The 21,678-nt window shown below is 45.2% G+C and overlaps 1 protein-coding gene across 1 annotated transcript in view; it reads left to right on the top strand.

The window, feature by feature from the left end:
- The window catches only part of WNK1 (WNK lysine deficient protein kinase 1), a 340,445-nt gene that overhangs the window by 209,599 nt on the left and 109,168 nt on the right, over nucleotides 1-21,678 (top strand). The window contains exons 10-12 of the mRNA XM_082253649.1: nucleotides 1,114-2,247; nucleotides 2,675-2,743; nucleotides 21,192-21,668. Coding sequence (XP_082109775.1) covers nucleotides 1,114-2,247; nucleotides 2,675-2,743; nucleotides 21,192-21,668 — 1,680 coding nt within the window. The remainder of the gene's footprint in view (nucleotides 1-1,113; nucleotides 2,248-2,674; nucleotides 2,744-21,191; nucleotides 21,669-21,678) is intronic.

The raw sequence follows: 21,678 nt of genomic DNA, 5'->3' as shown, positions 1-21,678 counted from the left end.
GCCGCGAGCAGGAAGTGATGGAAAGCGGGCTCATAGCGGCGGCAGCCGCAAGAGAGGAGACCGGAGGAAAACTTGGAGGGACGGGAGGAGCTTCTGTTGACATGCCAAAGTGCTTGTGCAACAAGGATGGAAATGTGAGTGTGATTTAATCGTATTGTTTGTCCCATAATAAAGCGATATTACCCGAGGTCCGCGTGCGCTTCCCTCTTTTACAGTCTGGAACCTGCTTTTTATCCGCCCCCCAGTGGAGTGTAAGAGGAGCTGCAGCGACCAGGACATACCTGCTTAAAGACATACAAAAAGTAGGAAGTGGACACATGATCAGCGCCACAGGCTGGGGAAGTATATCCCTATGTAGATGTTGGATTCCAGCATGTGCAGGGGCTATTTCTGTTGATTGCAGATACCCATAGGAGCAGCTGTAGGTCCTCATGCACACTGCTGCTCCTAAACTGCCGTGTAGGTGCACTTGGCGATTTTTTGCTAAAGCCCCTGACCTCCACTCAGTCTAATGTGTCCATGCACACATAGGCTTTTACAAGAGTTTAGAAGCCGTCAAAGCTCCTCTCCTGAACGCAGAAGAATTGCAAGCTTTTGGGCAAAAAAATGCCAAATGCGACTAAACTCTCCTAAACACACCCAAATGCTAGGCGCATTAGGAACTTCAGCATTTATTCAATTCAATGGCCAGAATAAATTAAAACTCTTGGCTAATGGAATAAACTCTCAAATACCAAATGCAGCTTAACTCGCATAAACTGCTTTGAAAAAAATGCAGCTTAGGGTGTGTTTAACTCTGATTTTCTCCTTTCACGTGAAACTGCGTTTATGATAAACCAATGTACATGAAAATGTCCAGTGTGCATGATGCCCTAAGCATCTGTAAAATATTTGCGACTGTTTAATCTGTTTTTGACAAATTAGAAAGCAACAATACAGGCAAATCATGTTAATGATCACAGCCACTCTGTCGCCCAGACATGTATTTAATGAAAATTTGTTGTACGTCTTCCATTGTTTAACCCTTTTTTTGTGTCTTTTAAAGAAAATGTGCTTAATTGTTTACCTGTTGTCTTAATGTCTCACTTCCTTATCTCGTCCATGTTAATGCAGCCTCAGTCCATGGTGCATCCAACTTTCCCAGAGGCGTCGCACTTTTTCCCGACCATTCATGAACGTCCCATGTCTTTTTCTCCACCTCCCACCTTCTCATCTCCCAAACTGCCCAGCACGCAAAGGAGAAAGAGCACCTCCTTCTTGGAGTCACAGACACGTCACGGCTCACCTCACGTACGGTCACTTGGGCAAAGTCCACTCTTGGCCTCCACAGACAGTGTGAGCTGGAGGTCAGACGGGGTGACTCTTCAAGGAAAGCCTCCCATCGGATCTTCCATGGAAACCAACCACATACAACAGAATTTTGATTCCCAACTGTTTGTTGAAGGAAGGCATAGAATGGCTAATGATGGCAAAATGATACCTATGGAGACTGTATACTTGGCTAGTGTGCCGTACAGTGCACAAGCTGAAGCTTTTGTTGCTGGAGATGGACCTGGTAACATTCGGGATCCAGGGGTGACACAACTTGGTTCTGTGTATGATTACCAGACTGGTCAAACCTATATAGCTCGTCCAGTCCAAAGTCTGAGGCTTGAGACTACAGTCAACCAACCCTCTCCACAGGGTAGTATGTCTGCTCCAGTTACAGCAGAGCCTCATATTGTATACCATAAGGTGTTTATGCCCCAGTCTGCTCCTCCAGTTCTCTCCCAGGGCAGTGAAGGGCATCAGAGTTGCGTGTTTGAATTTCACATGCTTTCTTCTGGACCTGAGGGGGCTGTGTACTTGCCACACCGTGTCTACCGAGCACGTCGCGGATCTTTGGAAATGGAGGAGGTCACACACAGCTCATTACTGCAAAGTCGACTTCAGACTGTTGCTGAGGAACAGTGTAACCACCTTGGCCCAGAGCCAATGTCACCTCTGTCTGGGGTATATAGGTTAGATGGCAGCTCCGAATACTCCAGTGACTCTTCACAGCAAAATTCCTCAGACCCAGGGGATTACTTTTCTCCACCCGCGGCTGGAGTCACTTCAGATGCCTCTGTAAATTACACTCAGAAGATCTTTCCGGAGCCACATGTCTTCTTCTGCTTTCCACAACCTGGAGCTACAGCTTTTCCCATACAGCCTGCTGTTTATAGCCAACAGGTTACTAGGATCACAGCCTTTCTTATTTTATTTCCTGTGAATAATACTTATTGGGTTGGGGTCAGGTTTATGAGTTAACCGATTTACAAATCTTATGTTCCATGAAAAAAGAGAAATTATGTAGTCCTCTATATTTTTGGGGAATGAGGTTTTAATCTCTAAAAGTGTATTTTCTTTTTTATGGGGTTTCTTGAACAACATGAGACTTTCTTGTCTCCACACTGCATATGCAAGATCTCACAAGTGACCAGATACTCTGGTTTCTTTTGGTAATGTGAATTTCTATTATGCACAGTCTGAAGATATGGTATATAAAATGTATCTGGTATTTAGAAGTTTCTCCTACGAATTCACTTGGCAGCTCTGGTGTTCATAACAATGTGACATAATTATACCTCGGAGCATCAAACGAATTTGTAAATTGTGGACTTCTAATATTCTATATTTTATTTCATCCTAACAGGCGCAGGTTCCAGGTCAGGGCACTTTACCAACAATGGGGATTGGCACCCAGCCAGCTGTTCACACACAGGTGAGCATATATTGCATAAAGTGGAAGAGTTAGATGAAATTTCACATTTGTCACTGGGGGGAGTATACTATTATGATTTCCTCATAATACTCAGGGGTTCCTTGGTATTCTCTTCTGAATTGAGGTTCTGCAGATTAGTTAGACTTTTGTGTTGGAATGCCGTATGGGTAAAATAATCCATCGGTTTCACAACTTTTATTTATGGATTTTTTTTATTTTATTTTTTTTTTGTGGGTGTTCTTGAGAATGATTTGGCTGGTATTTTGAGACTAGGTTACTGATGTAGCTGGAGTCCAAGTTGTGAATGGCTTTGTAAATGTTCGTATTTTGAATTTAAGGTGTTGGGTGAGTGGCAGCCATTGAAGGGATTGGCAGAGAGGAGTGACAGACACTGAATGGTTGGAAAAGTGGATGAGTCTAGCAGCAGCCTTGAATTGGGCTTTAAATTCTGAATAGACCACAATAGTATTGTTTGGGTGCGAGTGCTGGGTGGTAACAGATGTGTTAAAAAAAATGATAGCTGGGAAGAAGAGACTAACTGTGACAGAAGAAAAACTGTTTTTTTTTTTTTTTTCATGTAGAGAGAAATGTCTGAGTTGGAAGTGCTTGAAGTTTATTCCCGATTTTTCCCTATTGGTAGTTACTATTCAGAAAGGAGTATAAATATGTTTTTTGATGTCCACCAGTAGAACGCGTTGGGGACTAGACCTGAGATTAAAAAAAAAGGATTTCCCAGAAGTGGTAGTAGACGTAGATGAGGCAAAATAAGTTCGCTAAAGAACAGTGCTCTTTTTAAGGGAAGAACTAGTAATGTTTAAAACCCTTTCCTTTTACAATCATATTGTAACTTCGCCTGTCCCCTGCTCCCAGTACACTTTATTATTATTGTCAATATTAATTAAACTATTTCAAGATATAGAAAATACTCATTTAATGTTTAGTAGTCCTGAGGATTCCGAAATGATGTATGTAGATAGCCTCAGTTTGTAAGATTGTATTAAACCCAAATCCTGCTTCAGTACATTGAGATGGAAATCTGCCCAAAGTAACAGGAAAGAATTACTGCATATGTTTAAAGCTGGCTGTGACTAAAGAATGAGCCATAGCTTATGATGATTTCCATTCCTAGTCTTTTTCTCTGGGTCACCAGAACACAAGAAGTAAAAAAATAAATAAACTCTGTCACTGTGTATCTGTTTATTGCAAGATGCCACCCTATCTGCAAAAGTTAGGGAGGTTACTGTGTTTGTTAGATTATTAAAGAATAACTAAAGGCAACACACTTTCTATTTCGTTCATTGACGGACACAGCTCTCCATAAATCATAACTAGTGGGTTATATTGCCTCCTCCAGGAGCAGGACTAGGCAGAACACACCTGGCTACGCCTATGGGCCGTTCTCCGCTTGTATATAACCCCCTTCCCTGCTCTAGGTAATGAGTTTTAATCTGTCTAGTCAGGAGTAAGGGCCTAGGCTCCTGTCTGGGATCTCTGGGCCTAGCAATTTTCTCCTTCCTTACATCTTTTTTGTTTTTTCTCTCGGGAGATCTACAATCAACTGCCGGGCTGGGCAATCTAGATCCATTGGTCCCCCTTGCCCATTCAGCGAGCACCTGCAGACTGCCTCTACGCACTAGGCCGGCCTCACGGACAGAGGCTTCCCCCACTGCCATTCCCCGTCTGGACCTAGAGTCTGGTGGGGGTCCCAAGGTAAAGAATGCAGCAGACACCCCTGGGGTCTCCCCCCGCTATCCCCACTCTGTAACGGTCCTGGGATAGTGTGTGTCCCGGTGCAGAGTGCACAGCAGAGTCTCCCCTAAATGTGTGTGCTACTATCGGGGGGTCCCCTTGCAGAGGGTGCAGGAAAGATCCTGGCAGCATGCTTCAGTGTTTGTAGCTGATGGTGGCCATTTTCCTTTAGTCTGGCTGGTCTCTGGTTGGCGGCCATGTTTGTGTAGCCAGTTGATGTAATGGGGGCCAGTCTGGGAGATGCTTGAGACAACTGAAGCCTTGTGTAGATGCTGAAGCTCCTCCTCTTCCTCCTTAGTTTTCCTCTTCCTGTGCTTGGGACATATGGACAGGGACAGCGTCCATGATGATGCTGGGTTCAAATTCTCGTCGCTCCTCTGGTCGGTAGGGTGAGTCTTTGGGGGGTCCCTGGTATCTCTCTCTCTCTCTCTCTCTCTGCTGATAGGTACCCTGAGCCTCGAGGAGATCCTTTTAGTGGTGCCAAAAGATGAATTTTGTACTGCAATGTCTTCCTTTCATTATGGAGCCTCAGAGTCACATCTCCCTCATGGAGGTGGCAGGTCCCTCAAAACCCCAGCTTCCCATGGTTGCACTGACGGTGGTCCTGTAGTCCTTAGTGTCCTGGGTGGAAGTCGCGTGTTGGCAAAGGATTAGGAGGAAGCCTCCCCAGTTCAGTCTGTCTCATCTCATTCTGAACCAGATGTCACCGTGGACGTGGCTCATCCAGAGGAACCTAATATCACACCCCCTGATCCATCCGATAGTGAAGATGATTCCTCCATGATCGCAGCAGTGAATGAAAAGCTGCTGGTAGATGCACTTAAAGGATTGTGGAACATCTTAAATCCCATGGATTGCAAGATGAAAAACATGGGTTTACTTCAGGGAGATCATGTCAAACAAATCTTATAGATTTTTTTGACTGGGTGACTAAAATAATAGACGGTGGAGGTGCAGTAGACATTGCATATCTAGATTTTAGTAAGGCTTTTGACACTGTCCCACATAGAAGACTTATCAATAAACTGCAGTCATTGAGCATGGACTCCCATATTGTTGAGTGGATTAGGCAGTGGCTGAGTGACAGACAACAGAGGGTTGTAGTCAATGGAGAACATTCAGAACAAGGTCATGTTACCAGTGGGGTACCTCAGGGATCTGTACTGGGACCAATTTTGTTTAATATCTTCATAAGTGATATTGCAAAAGGCCTCGATGGTAAGGTTTGTCTTTTTGCTGATGACACAAAGATATGTAACAGGGTTGGTGTTCCTGGAGGGAAATGCCAAATGGAAAAGGATTTAGGAAAACTAGAAGAATGGTCAGAACTCTGGCAACTGAAATTTAATGTGGATAAGTGCAAGATAATGCACCTGGGGCGTAAAAAACCCAAGGGCAGAATATAGAATATTTGACACAGTCCTGACCTCAGTATCTGAGGAAAGGGTTTTAGGAGTAATTATTTCAGAAGACTTAAAGGTGGGAAGACAATGTAATAGAGCAGCACGAAATGCCAGCAGAATGCTTGGATGTATAGGGAGAGGTATAAGCAGTAGAAAGAGAGAAGTGCTTATGCCGCTGTACATAACACTGGTGAGACCTCACTTGGAGTATTGTGCGCAGTACTGGAGGCCATATCTCCAGAAGCATATAGATACTCTAGAGAGAGTTCAGAGAAGAGCTACTAAACTAGTACATGGATTGCAGGAAAAAAATTACCAGGAAAGGTTAAAGGACCTTAATATGTATAGCTTGGAAGAAAGAAGAGACAGAGGGGATATGATAGAAACTTTTAAATACATAAAGGGAATCAACTCGGTAAAGGAGGAGAGCATATTTAAAAGAAGAAAAACTACCACAAGAGGACACAGTTTTAAATTAGAGGGGCAAAGGTTTAAAAGTAATATGAGGAAGTATTACTTTACTGAATAACCTTCCTGCAGAAGTGGTAGCTGCAAATACAGTGAAGGAGTTTAAGCATGCATGGGATAGGCATAAGGCTATCCTTCATATAAGATAGGGCCAGGGACTATTCATAGGATTCAGATATATTGGGCAGACTAGATGGGCCAAATGGTTCTTATCTGCCGACACATTCTATGTTTCTATGTTTCACTTATTACTGCAGTGCGTGAGACTTAAAAGATGTAGCCATGGACGTGGCTGTGTTGTTTGGTGCGCATAAATCGCAGTGTACTCCAAAGGCGTTTTCCTTATGTGCCGACATTCTAAGGTGGGCAGAGCAGTTAGTTCCAGCCCTCTCCGCCGTACACATTCCCTGGGTCTAAAACTGGCAAATGGATTACCTCAGTTGGCAGGCATTGGACAAAGGGGAGTGGTCCCTTCATCCGGAGGTGTTTAATCAGTTGTGTCTCCAGTGGGGCACCTCAAGGTGCATCTGTTGGTGTCTCATTTCAACAGAAAGGTGCAGAGGTTTATGGCTCGGTTAAGGGATCCTCTTTCGGATGCCATAGACGCGCTGGTGGCCCCGTGGGGTCAGTATCGTCTGATTTACGCCTTCCCTCCTCTCAAGCTTCTGCCCAGACTTCTATGCAGAATTAAGGCAGAAGGGGTTCCGGTCATCTTAGTGGCTCTGTACTGGCCCCATTGGGCTTGGTATGCCTATCTTGTGCGGCTTATCGCCGATGTTCCTTGGAAGCTTCCTCTCAGGGAGGCTCTGCTGTCCCAAGGAAAGCCAGGTGCTGAAAAAAAGAGGTTTGTGAGTCTGTGATTCCTACACTGTTAAGCTAGGAAATCCACTTCTAGGAGGATCTACCATTGTACGTGGAAGACGTACTTTGCGTGGGGTCCATCCTGGCTCCTTCTCGGTGGCTTCAACAGGGGTTGAACAGAAATTGGCCTTGAGGACCATTAAGGGCCAGGTGTCAGTTTTGGTGTTTTTTTTCCGAATGAACTTTGGCAACTCACTCCCTGGTGCGTACCTTTCTTCAGGGTGTCCGATGTTTGGTTCCTCCAGTGCGGCCTCCGTTCCCGCCTTGGGAACCTCAATTTGGTACTTTTAGTCCTCCAGAAGCCTCCCTTTAAGAATCTTCGGGAGAATCTCCTGCTTACGCTGTCCCAGAAGGTGGCCTTTTTGGTGGTTATCACCTCTGTGCATTGGGTGTTAGAACTGATGGTGTTATCCTGTCGTTCACCCTATGTGGTGATTCACAGGGATAAGGTGGTTCTTCGCCCCTTTCCGTCATTCCTTCCAAAGGTTGTCTCTGATTTTCATTTGAATGAAGACGTTGCGATGCCTTCCCTGTGTCCCAGGCCTAAACATCCAAAGGAATTTGCCTTGCATGCCTTGGATGTGGTCCGGGCAATGAGGGTGTTCCTGGCACCTACGGAGTCTTTCAGGAAATCAAACTTTGTGCTCACGGATTGGCCTTGTATAGGGTTGTCTGCTTCCTCTGTGACCATTTCCCGATGGATCAGACAGACAGTGATTCAGGCCTATTCTATCAAGGGTCAGGTTCCTCCTTTCCCTGTTAAGATGCTCTCTTCTCGGGCGCGTAGTGCCTCCTGGACTTTCTGTCATCAGAGACGCAGGTTTGCATGGTGGCCACTTGGTCATCGGTGCACACTTTCACAAAGTTTATAAAGTTGATGTGTTGGCATCTGCGGATGCTTCTTTTTGCCGCAAGGTTTTGCATGTTGCTGTTGAGAGGACTTGATCCTCTGTGAGGGTGTATTGTTTTTTTCAGGTGGGCTCCACTTTTGGCTGAGCTCCTGTTGCCTGGTTGGCTACTGTTTAGCCTTGAGAATTTTTTTTGCTTTTCCCACCCCTGATGTATACGCTGCTATGGGATGTCCCAACGGTTCTCAAGATCTGAAGCTGTGTCCGTCAATGAACGAAAGAGAAAATGGGATTTTTGACCATAAAATCCATTTCTCTGATGTTCATTGACGGACACAGCACCCACCCCTCTGTGGAGTTGTAATTCTTCTGACACTGCTTGTAACTAAACTTAGTGCCTATAGCAGAGAGAGGAAGTATACCCCCTGGGACTGCCCATGGGCGTAGCCAGACTATTTTTTTGCCTAGTGTCCTACTATTGTAGAGGGCAGTATAACCCAACAGGTATGAAAATCTGAAGCTGTGTCAGTCAATGAACATCAAAGAAATGGATTTTATGGTAAGTCAAAAATCTCATTATTTTCTGAAAAGCGCACCACAGAAGCTTTGAGTTTTTCTTTTTAACATACTTGGTGCCCTAATCTGCCTTTGGTGTCAGTGCAGCCTTTTTATATCTGCTTAGACATTGCTACACCACTAGCCACTTTGTCACTACAATGCACACAACTCCCACCCTGCTCGGACTTTCAAACCGCCCTTAAAATGCACAACTTGGTTGTACCCGAATCACTGATTGCCACATGTTAAAGCTTGCAGTCTTTGCTCTGTACTACAGCATGCACAGGAGATTCTTAAGCCCTGTACACATGGGTTGAATGTCGTGCAACATCGGCCTGTTCAATAAACAACCGGCAGACATTCGGCCCGTGTGTTAGGCAACCCGTCTGACAGAAGCCGTTAGGTCGTTAGTACATAGACTCCAACCAGAGCGGCCAGTTGTGTGTACTAGGCTTTAGGGTTAGTGTTTTTTGCTGTTCATGTACCAGAAGTTGGGGATCTGGTTTACAGAATGAATGAGTGTATTTATAATTTTTAGAATGCACGTGGGCTAATTTAATAGACTGCAGGGAGTGGTGAAGTGATTTAACAGCAGTTAGTAATACAAATGTTTTGTATGCATCCTGTTCACATCATACATGTTTGGTGGCATGTAGAAAAATGCAGCCCAACAGACATGATGTGAATAAGCCCTAGTGAAAGCTGGTTTCTGTTACCATTAGTCTGTGGTAAATAGGAAGGTTGTATTCACATAAACTTGTTTAAGGACTAAACAAATTATGTAATTGGAGAAACATGGACAATTAAAGGGTAACTCCACTTTTGTTGGAAACCACTATAGAATATACAATTGCTACCCAAGGCATATTACAATTTAATGGTATTGACAATACCTTTCCTTTTCAATCTGCAGCTGTCATTTTCTGTAAAATTTAATGAAATATGGCAACCTGAAGGCATTCTGTACAGCATTGGTGTACAGAACGCCCCCCGGAAATTAAACTTGCTGCTTGGGTGAAGAACTCTTCACTAAGGTTTCAGGCAACCCCTGCAACAACATTTTTTATTTTTGGTGAGATATTTTCCGTTAAAATCGCTTCTAAAAGGATGCGAACGCTACAGCTTTTTTCTCATTAGAACATTTAAAGTACATAATCTGATTAAATTGAAATACGGTAGTTTCTCCAATTCAGAAAAACTTTGTAAAGGACATTGTTTAAGAAAGCGCTATTCCTTCAGAAAAGAAACAGGAAGACATCTGCAACAAAGTTTGTTAAATTCCCTGCAATGTACAATGAGCAACCAGAGGGGATTGCTTTTTTTGTTTACTCAACAAAAGTGGCGGTATGCTTTTAACCATCTGAAAATAGCAGCAGCTTGGCTGTCATGCACAGCCTCTTGCCTTAGTACATTTATTCACTGACCCAAGTCAAGTGTACAAATAAAGGACATTGGACTTTTTAGTTCCTCTGTGTTAGTACCTCAGCATTTAGGAAGAAGTAAGTAGTGGAAACCTATTCTCTAAAAAAAGAGTTAGCATTTTAAAGGTGCTCCCATGGGCTTACACCTCCCCAGAAATGCAAAATGTTGATTTCATGTTATCTTTGATATGCTTGAGCAGAAATTGAAATGCACCCCTTGAAACTGCATTTGCAGAGAAGAATGTTCAGTGTTGTCTGAAATTCTTGTTTGTGATACATTTATGATTGATATGTGGAGGCTCCTAGAAGTTGCTAGTTCCATGGTTTTGTGAATCACTACATATTCACTCACCCAGAACGCGTGTTATTTCGATTTCTCTTTCATTCATTGACGGGCACAGCTCCTTATTCTTCGTAGCCATTGGGTTATACTGCCTCCTACAGGATTAGGACACTAGACAGGAAAAAGCTGGACTACGCCTATGGGCAGTCCCAGGGGATATACACCCACTCTCAGCTATAGGCACTCGGTTTTTTTTCTGCCTAGTCAGGGGTAAGGACCTTGCTGGAATCTCTGGTCCTGGCAATATTTTCTTTTTGAATTGAACTTTTTTTTATTCCTACAATCATGTGTTGAACTGGGTGACAAACTGGATAATCTAGATCTTTAGGGTCCCCTCAGTCCGATTAGCGAGCACTTGCATATCTCAGCTCCGTGCTAGGCTGGCCTCCGAGTTAAACGTCTTGTGAGGGTGCATACAAACTGGCTTTGGCCTGAGTCGCAGTGTTTCCTCCTGGCCGACAGCACCCACATTAAGATGGAGCAGTGATCTGTCCGGAGCGGTGCCCATTCTGTTCCTGGTATGGTAAAGAGCTGTCCCCCCTCTCTACTCCTGGAGGGTTTTGGGGGGGTATGGGCCCCTCCCTGAGATGGTGAGACCCTCGGGGCCCGTGTCCACCCCAAAACCCTCCAGGAGTAGAGGGGGGACAGCTACTTAGCATACCAGAAACAGGGTGGGCACCGCTCCATCGTAATGTGGGTGCTGTCGGCCAGGAGGAAACGCTGCGACTCAGGCCAAAGCCAGATCAAATACGCCCTTGCGAGATGTTTAATTTGCGTGGGATCCCCTCTAAAACAATTTTGGTGGTGACTGGGGGTCTTTCGCCCCCCCCTCTCCCTGGGTGAGGTTATGAGCTTGCTGTTGCCACATGCTCTTAAGGGGGGGGGGGGGGTTGGTTTGGTTGCTGCTGACCAGGTTTTCCTGGTACGCAACATGGGATTGAGCAGGGTTCCCTGCCACCCTGGGGGTTTGTGACTAGGGCAGGGATGTCCTCTGTGCTCCCTTCAACGGTTGTTGGGCTGGGGGAGCTGATATTTTAGCATCTGCAGGTAGTGCCTCACGCGGCTGGATCAGGCCGAAAAATTAGGCAGAGCTTTTGGGGCCACTAGTCGGAAACTGTGAGGCGGCCCCTGTGAGGATGGCTAAAGCCATTGCCTACTGTTCAAGCTTCTCCCCTCTTCTGCCCCTGGGTGGTCGGCCCCGTGGTTTGCTGCCTACTAGGCCCATGCGGCTGATTTGGGTGGCCCCCGTACATTTTTTATTTTTTAATTACAGCTTTGCCGCCATTATTGTGCTGCCCCTTTTAGCGCTGCGGGACCATCAGGGTATCTTGCCTGCGCGTCCACGTCACTGCGGGCGGCCCTTTTAAGAGGGCTATTTCCTATTATGCTCTCTATGCAGGGCTCTGAGGGCGCCCCCCCCCCCTTGTTTTTTTTGTGGTGTCCAGTAGGTGGTCCATTCGTGGGCCCTTGGTCGGCTTCCCCTTTGCATGATCGCAGTTGGTGACCTCCCCTGATTGTTATGTTTTCCAGGTGAGCTTAGTATATAGTAACCCTAATATAGTGACCCCAAAAGGCCCTCCAAAGCGGCAAGGGTGTTCCCTTTTCCGCTTAATCTGACATTGTCACAAAACACTGGGGTTGTCCAAAATGCAGTGGTTCCTAAGCGCTTTTTGCGTGTGGTGTCCTTATGAGGATTAACTGCGTAAAGGAGGACGGTCCCATCTGTAGTATACTCGCCGGTTTCCAGGTTAAATAAAGCTACCTTCACTCTGGTTGAGGAATCCCGGCCTTTAAATATCCAGATGATAGGAGGGTGGAGGCTCTGGCCCTCCATATGTTCACTGTGGTTGGTTCGGCACTTAGGCCGGTATTTACTATTGCCCTGGGGTCGCAAGCTCTGACCGAGTGGGCTAAACTTTTACGCCGTGACCTGGAGGGGAAATCGCTTCCCTCTGTCTTTGCAGAGCTGGCGGAACAGTTGGTCCAGGGGTTACAGTTTATCTGTGATGCCTCTTTGGATGCGGCTCCTTTGATTTCTAGGCTGTCTGTATCAGCAGTGGTCCTTCAGCGTATTATGTGGCTGAAATAGTGGTCTGCTGACCAGACTTCTAAGAAGGCCTTATCTGTTCCCTCCCCCCGTAGGGGATTGCCTGTTTGGAGCTTCCTTGGATGACATCATTAAGGGTCTCACATGGGGGGAAGAGCACTCTTCTTCTGCAGGCTACCAAGGGCAAGGGTCTCAAGACAAGGGATAAAAAGTCAGTACCTCTGCTGGAGGTTCCAAGAACACCTGGTCTGGCAAGCCACGAGCGGGCTGTTTCAGACCCGTGAGCAAGGCTTGCCTCTGCATGACGGGGCACCCTCACCCGTATATGGGGTGTGGGGAAATCTTTGCTGGTTTCCGGATCCATGGACCTGCCTGGTATAGGACACGTGGGTCCACGAAGTTATTTGGTCAGGCTTCGAGATCGAGTTCGATCTTATCCTCCGGAAAGGTTCTTCCCTTCCAACCTGCACTTGTTCCCAGATCACTTACAGGTCTCTTTGGGGTAGTGCAAGCCTTTTTCCTTCAAGGGGTGATTTTCAGGGGTTTTTACTCAAACCTCTTTACAATTCCCAGGAAGGATGGCAAGGTACAGTCAATTCTGGACCTCAAGGTACTAAACTGCTGGTGCGAGTACAGAAGTTTTGCGTGGAATCTGTTCACACGGTAGTGGCGTCCCTACTTTAGGGGGATTTCTTCTTGCTTCTATCGACATCAAGGAGGCCTACCTGAAAATTCTAATATCTGCCTGTCACCAACGCTTCCTTGGTTTTGCGCATTATCTGTTTGTGGTGTGGACTTTTGCTGTAGTCTCCGCTCTTCGGATCTTCACAAAAGTGTTGGCTCGGTGCTGGCATTGTTTGAGTCAGCAAGGAAATGTGGTGCTGGGGTACTGGGACGATCTTCCACATGCGGAGTCTCCGACTGCTCTGATGGACAAATAAAGATTGTTCTGCGAACTGAGGGAGTTTAGTTAGATTCTGAGCATTCAGGAGTCTGCTTTGGTACTCTGGACTATCTGGGTCTGACTCTGCCTCAGCCAGTGTGTTTCCAGACATTGCAGGAGGCGATTCAGCTTTGGTTATTCAGCAGACGGTAATCCCTCCGGGCTTGCATGCGGGTGCAGGGCCTCATGGTGTCCACCCTCGAGGCAGTCTGTTTGCACAGTGCCACACAAGATCTCTGCTAAAGAGCTTCTGGTAAAATGTGAGAAGGATCCACGGTCTCTAAAGGTGGCTTCGTTCTCTGGCACTTTAACAAGGAAAATAATTTTTCCCCCTGTACTAGACGGTTGTCATCCCGGATGCCAGCCTGTCCTGGTGGGTAGGCGTCCTCAGCACAGATGTGCTTAGGGGTCTGCACTCTGGCGGAGTCCAAACTGCCGTTTATTAATATTCTGGAACTCCAAGCGATCAGCCTTTGTCTGGCTCGTTGGACAATTAATATTCAGGGGTGTCTGGTACAAATTTTTCAGGACAATACCACTGCGGTGGTCTGTCAATCACCAAGGGGGCACAAGTAGTGTTTCCCTACAGCTTGGTAAGTAGCCGGCATTCTAAGATCGGCTGTCCGATTTGTTCCAGCCCTCTCAAATTTCTGCCACGACTCGTGTCCAGGATCAAATCAGAATTCCATCCATACTGACCTCGCCGGTCTTGATAAGCTAATTAGATACAGCTGGTAGCCCATGCTCCCTGGGGGCTTCCTCTTGAGGAGGATCAGCTGCCCCAAGGGCTGATCTTCCATCCTGCTTTTCAGTCGCTAGCTTTGGGGCTTGGCTGTTGAACGCCAGGTGCTGAAGGTTGGAGGTTTGTCTGAGTCGGTGATTCCTACGCTGTTAAAAGTAGGAAATGTACAGATGATCTACCATCATACGTGGAAGATGTACATTGCGTGGTGTGAGTCTCCTCGGGTTCATCCTCGCTTCTTCTCGGTGGATCGGATCTTAACTTTCCTTCAGCGGAGGGTGTTGAACAGCAATTGGCTTTGAGTACCATCAAGGGCAAGGTATCGGCTTTGGCAGATTTTTTTCCAACGATCTTTGGTCTTACACTCCCTGGTGCATATTTTTCCTCAGGGTGTCCGACATCTGGTTCCTTTAGTGCAGGCTCCGTTACCGCTCTGTGATGATCTTAATGTGGTGCTTTCAGCTCTACAGAGGCCTCTTTGAAAATATTTGGTTTTTCCTGCTTGTGCTGCCCCGGAAAGGTGGCCTTTCTTGGTATCTATCACCTCTGCGCACAGTGGGCCAGAACTGGCAGCGTTATCCTGTCGTTCACCTTATTTGGTGATTTACAAGGGTGAGGTGGTTCTCCCCTGTCCGTCATTTCTTCCTAAGGTGGTCTCTGACTGTCATGTGAATGAAGACATTGTGTTGCCTTCTCTGTGTCCCAGGCTAAACATCCGAAGGAAATTGCCTTGCAAACCTTGGATGTATTCCGGACTATTAGGGTGTAATTGGCAGCTACGAAGTCTTTTAGGAAGTCAGACTCTCCATTTGTACTCACGGACGGACCTCAAAGGATTGTCTGCTTCTTCTGCGACCATTTCCAGACGGATCAGACCGATGGTGGTTCAGGCCTATTGCATTAGGGGTCAGGTTCCTCCTTTTCCTGTCAAGGCGCACACTACTAGGGCGCTTAGTGTCTCCTGGGCTTTCCGTCAAGTGTCAGCGACGCAGGTTTGCAAGGCGGCCACTTGCTCATTGGTGCACACAAAATTTTTATGGAAGTGGATGTGTTGGCATCTGCGAATGCTTCTTTTGGCCACAAGGTTTTGCTGGCTGCTGTTTAGAGAACCTGGTTCTCTTTGAGGGTGTATTGTTTTTTTCAGGTTAGCTCCAGTTTATGGTTGAGCTCCACGTTACTTGGTTGGCTATGGTTAGCCTTGGAAAATGTTTTATTTTTTTCTCCTCCCCTCATGTTTAACACTGCTTTGGGACATGCTGATGGTTAAGAAGAATCAGGAGCTGTGTCTGTCAATGAACAAAAGAGAAAATGGGATTTTTGACTTACTGTAAAATCCATTTCTCTGATGTTCATTGAGGGACACAGCACCCACCCCTCCGTGGAGTTGGCTTTCTTCTGACACTGCTTGTAACAAAAGTGCCTATAGCTGAGAGTGGATGTATACCCCCTGGGACTGCCCATAGGTGTAATCAAGCTTTTTCCTGCCTGGTGTCCTACTCCTGTAGGGGGCGCTATAACCCAATGGTTAAGAAGAATCAGGAGCTGTGACCGTCAATGAACATCAGAGAAATGGATTTTACTGTAAGTCTAAGATTCCATTATTTCAGAGGCAGCTCCATGTTTCTGATATGACAGGTCTACTGTAAGATGGAACATAGTTATTTGTAGACTAGGGTCACATTGGGGCTGATTTCTGCTAGAAGCTTTACTTTTTTAGACAATCTGCATGTGCAATTCTGGATGCACGTAGGGCACTGAGTGGTAAATTCTTGTCTGCGCCAGACTCAATCACAGCAGCCAGTCTTTGGAATAAGGTGAATTTCCACTACCTGGCACTTCTCCTACACCCCACCTAGATCTCTTAACCATCCTTTAATTTGGCATGCAGACCCTGCACCCACATCTTTCTAAATTCCCCTTTGCATGGTTACCTTCTGTCTCTGCTTTTACCTCCCTCTTCATTCATGAATGGTGTAGATTGGTGTTATGAGCATAGGATTTTTTTCCATCTCTTTGGGTATTACTGCTCCTTCACGTTACAACTGCATGATTTTTCCGGATTGGGTCTTCCAGTGTCAAGTTAAATTTTTCTTGTTTAGGTGACAATAATGAAGAATTTAATTGCCATGGCAACACAATACCTCTTCTTCCTTTTTAACTGAGGAATTGTGTTGATTAGGCGAATTTAAATCTATATTTCAAGAGCATTTTAAGCTGTCTTCCCATCTCATGTCATTCAAGGAAAAAAATATCTTAAGACTTTTTTTATTAAATATTTTGATAGCAATTTTAATTCAAAGTAGAATTCCAGCTTTCAGTTCACTTGAAAGTTTCTTTGGACCAAGCTGGCTCAAACTATTTCCATTACACATGTGTACTCTGTGTATGCAATGTACTGTAGTAGTAGTAGTATTAACTACGTACAGTGGTGCTGAGTTCCTCAGCAGTACAGGCCACTTCCTATCTGTTGGACCCAAGTAGTCGGCCTGAGTGGTCCTGCACCATATAGGAGAAGTTTCATAATTTTATCAATTAATACAAAGCTTCCTCCTGATTGAGGTGGGTGGATGACATTTCATATCCACCTCAATCAATTAGAGTAAGCATTGTATGTAATGATACATTTATAGGGCTTCTCCTTAATGTTGGAAAAGCACTCAGTCTAACTATTAAGTTCTGGCAGCAGATGACAAGTCAGAAAAGTGTCACTTACTGTACAGTACATCTGGAAAATCTACACAGCGCTGCACTTTTCCACGTTTTGAAATATTCCATAATGACAACATGAAAGAAGATGGTTTGAAATCTTTGTCAATTTATTTAAAAGAAAAAAATTACTTCCATAAGTATTCACAGCCTTTGCCATGACATTCAAATTTGAGCACAGGTGCAGCTTGTTTCCACCAATCATCCTTGAGATGCTTCCACAACTTGATTGGAGTCCAAGTGTGGTAAATTCAGTTGGTTAACATGATTTGAAAAGGCACACGCCTGTCTATAGAAGGTCTCACAGTTAACAGTGCATGACAGAGCACAAACCAAGCCATGAAGTCCAAGGAATTGTCTGTAGACCCCTGAGACGGGATTCTCAATACAATCCTATCTGGGTAAGAGTACAGAAAACTTTCTGCAGCATTAAAGCGGAGTTCCAGCCTAACCGAACACTCACCTGTCCCACGGTCCAGCGATGCGCCGTCTTCTCCCTCTCTGCTCCGCGGCGCCGGCATCACTGATGTGGGCACCCGGCTGTGACAGTTTGCGGCTTCACAGCCGGGTACGCACTGCGCATGCGCGAGTTGCGCTATGCGTCGTGATTGGCCGGCAATCTTCTGGGACCTCTGACATGTCCCAGAAGATTGCAGGGAGGGAGGGAGAGAGGAGAACTTCCGCTCAGGGCGCCGCGGCGCTCCGAGCGGAAGTGGGAGCGGGTACCTGTCAAAACTAGGTACCCGCTCCCCCCCCCAAAATGACATGCCAAATGTGGCATGTCAGGGGGCTAGGACTATTTAAAGCGGAAGTTCCACTTTTGGGTGGAACTCCACTTTAAAAGTCCTAATGAGCACATGCCCTCCGTGATCCATAAATGGAGGAAGTTTAGAACCACCAGGACTCTTCCTAGACCAGGCAGCCCAGCTAAACTGAGCAATCAGGAGAGAAGGGCTTTAGTCAGGGAGGTCACCAAGAAACCAATGGTCACTCTGACAGAGCTCCAGTGTTTCTCTGTGGAGAGAGGAGAACATTCTAGAAGAACAACCATCTCTGCACCACTCCACCAATCAGCCCTGTATGGTAGAGTGGCCAGATGGAAACCGCTCCTCAGTAAAAAAGCACATGACAGCTGCCTAAAGTTTTCCAAAATGCACCCGAAGGACTCTTAGACCATGAGAAACAAAATTCTATGGTCTGATGAAACAAAAATTTGAGTTCTTTGGCCTGAATGGCAAGCGTCATGTCTGGCCACTCATCACCTGGCCAATACCATCCCTACAGTTAAGTATGGTGGTGGAAGCATCATACTGCGGGGATGTTTTTCAGTGGCAGGAACTGGGAGACTAGTCGGGATTGAGGGAAAGATGAATGCAGCCATGTACAGACATCTTTAATGAAAGTCTGCTCCAGAGTGCTCTGGACCTCAGAGTGGGGCGAAGGTTCATCTTCCAACAGGACAACGACCCGAAGCATACAGCAAAGATAACAAAGGAGTGGCTACAGGACAACTCTGTGAATGTCCTTGAGTTGCCCAGCCACAGCCCAGATTTGAACCAACTGAACATCTCTGGAGAGACCTGAAAAAGGCTGTGCACCGACGCTCCCTATCCAATCTGATGGAGCTTGAGAGGTCCTGCAAAGAAGAATGGGATAAACTGTCCAAAAATAGGCGTGCCTAGCTTGTAGCATCATACTCCAAAAGACTTGAGACTGTAAATGGGGCTAAAGGTTTTTCAACAAAATATTGAGCAAAGGCTGTGAATACTTGTGTACATGTGATTTTTTTGGAAACTTTCCCCAAGCAAACAATTTAAATTGAACTGAATCTTCTGGAAGATTACGTACAGAGCACTTTCAGCCACCCTGTTTGTGTACAAATAAAACAGCAATGAGATGAAATCAGAAAACACGTGTTTCAGTTGCTGTTCACCCTCTTTGTAAACGCAACAGACGCAGCCATTTTCTGACATCACTGAGAATGCAGCCTTATCTATTGGTTGGAGACCTGTGCAGCCTTATCTATTGACAAGAAACTTCACTGAGAATGCAGCCTTATCTGTTCACTAGGGACAGATCACATGGCTGCAAATGCAGCCTATCCACTTACTAAAGACAGGTGACATCACTGAGAATGCAGCCTATGCCCTCTCTAGAGACTGGTAACTTCACTGAAAAGAAACATGTGACATCACTGAGCTTGCAGCCCATTTGTTTACTAGAGACTAGTGGCATCACAGAGAGTGCAGCCTATCCATTAATTTGTTTACTAGAAGCCAGTGGCATCAATAAGAGTGTAGCCTATCCATTTACTAGAGATCTGTGACATCACTGAGAATGCAGCCTATCCATTAAATCGAGATCAGTGACATCACTGAGATTGTAACTATTCCATTCACTAGACTGGTGATATCACTGAAAATACAACCTTATTTATACACATTGGAACTTGATGCTTATATATATTACAAATGGGTAAACAGGACTTCATGGGCACCAATATAAGAATACACAGATAAATAAAAACCTAAAAATATACAGGTAAATAAAAACCACCTAATTAAGTTTTATTTAAACCAAGAATAAAATTCTTTAAAAAACTGATCAAACAGGAAAGATATTCAATCTCATGGATACAATATTTCAAAATCTCAATAACAGGATATCCATAAAATGACAAACACAAAATACTGTGGATTACATATATACCTTGTAGTGAATGTAGTAATCGGCAGATGAAATGTTGCTCTTGCCCAATGCCTTTTGAAAAACTTTATCAGGGGCAGAGGTAGAACTTCACGATGGCAGTGAGTAATATACTTATCTTCTATAGGCTAGTTAAAACCAGTCTAGCCCTTTGATCCAATGAGCACTCAGCCCAGGGTGCATGGAGATAGGAGGCGTGTGCAAGAATCCCACGACCGGTGACCAGCCTTAACAAAGCTTAGCACTGATACACTATGAGGAACAGGCGATGGAGGAGAAAGCAGCTTTGTAGCATTGTATTGCCTCCTCACTGCCTGTTTTAACCCTCAAATTAATCATGCGCGCTTGCAGCACAGCCTCATTCACTTAAATGGGTCAGTGGGTATAGTTCCTGCCGCTAAGCAAAGCATTGTGGCCGCAGCATACATACACTCCCAGTAATTGCCTCAGCAGCAACAGGGGATGTGGTTGAAGGGCAGTAAAAACATAGGTTTTTACTTTCCCTCAATTGCAAGTGTAAACAAGGGCTTATGGATATTCTAATACAGAGATTTTGAAATATTGTATCTATGAGAATAAGGCTCCATTCACATTTAGGCATCTTGGATCGTTGGGCGACAATCGCAGCAAAATTATGCTGAGATCAGGGAAATCCTGCGATTTGCGTTGATTTGGGTACACTGGCAGAATCGCAGGGATTCAGGACGCCTAGATGTAACTGAAGCCTAAATAGCTTTCCTATTTTTTTTTTTTTTTTTTTTCTTTAAACGATTTTATTCTTTGCATGAATAAAAAAAATATTCTTATTTGTGTACTTTTGAATTGGTGCCCTTAAAGTTCAGTTTACCCATTTGTACTCTATATAGGGATTTGGACTCAAGTCACACCTTGTATTCTGCGTAAGGTGCATATCTGTTAATCTGATCTCACCTAATGGCTGCCTCTGTGATGTGTAAGTTAATGTTGATCCCTATATTTTTTTTTTTTTTTTTTCAAACAGTATTTAGATCTGTAGGTTTGATGTCTATATTGATATAGTGGAGCGCCATGAAAATGTCTAAAAACAGCGTTCAAACACAGATTTCCGGTTGTATGCGCTCAGGGATTTAATTTTGTCCAACCCCTGTGTAAAACACATCTGCTCTTTAGGATATTTCTACTGTGTTATTTAGCATTAGCTCTCCCTGCATCATCACCCTGCTCATTGAACAAGGGTCATTATAATGGTTGTCCTGTTAGCAGGCTGGAGGCACAAAGATGACACTCAATGTTACATTGCTGAACCAAGAAAATGAATGTCGATCTGACAGTTGTGCAGAGTGGCAGAAAATCACAGGATTTGGTTGAACACAATTACAAGTTTTTTGGCATGATCATAACCATGCATGTATTTCAACTGTGTATATGCCTGTTTTAGTCCAGCTCCAATTTGGACAACATCATTTCATGCTCCTTCTCTTGTTCCTGTCCATTTACAATAGACTCATGGGCTGGTTTCTGTTTTGCTTGTTAATTGCATGCCTTTATGAAACTGACTTTACTTTTATGTTTAATGTGAAATTTTTTATGTTTAATATTTACAAGCCCTGCTTCTGAACCTTGCTTGCTCAAACAATCATCTTTACTTTTGTTTTACTCATTCTTAATTCCCAGCTGCCAGTTTCTCATCCTTTACAAGTTGTCCACGGAGAGCCTGTGGTTCCTGCTCCAACAGTTCCAACCCCACAGTCGCATGTTGTCCCAAACGTGGCTGCCCCCATGCCGCCCCAGTATTTACCCCTAACTCAACCTTTAGTGGCCGTCCCTCTGATCCCCCATTTCACTGTTCCCAAGTTGCCAATGACTGTGCCTTCCCCTATTGTGCAAGCAGGCTTTCCTGCTCTGCCTATGCCCATGTCCCCAGGGTTTGGCCAGGCAGTGCCAGGCTTAACCCCATCATCTTTAGGGGCACCAGTGCTTCCTCCTGGACAGGCAGTTATTGTTCCAAGCCACATACCCGCTATTGCTCTCCAGCCCTTAACACAGGTCCCACCTCTGCCTGTGCATCCTGTGCCTCCACCTGTTGGATTTCCAGCCACCTTGAGACAAGCTGTTGAGCCTCTGCTTCCTCCTGGAGATGCTGCATACCAGGTACTGCCCC

The sequence above is a fragment of the Pelophylax lessonae genome, assembly GCF_965119305.1.
Source record: "Pelophylax lessonae genome assembly, chromosome: 4".
Taxonomy (NCBI): Eukaryota; Metazoa; Chordata; class Amphibia; order Anura; family Ranidae; genus Pelophylax; species Pelophylax lessonae.
Note: the sequence above shows the minus strand (reverse complement) of the source record. Positions and strands in the feature narration are given on the sequence as shown.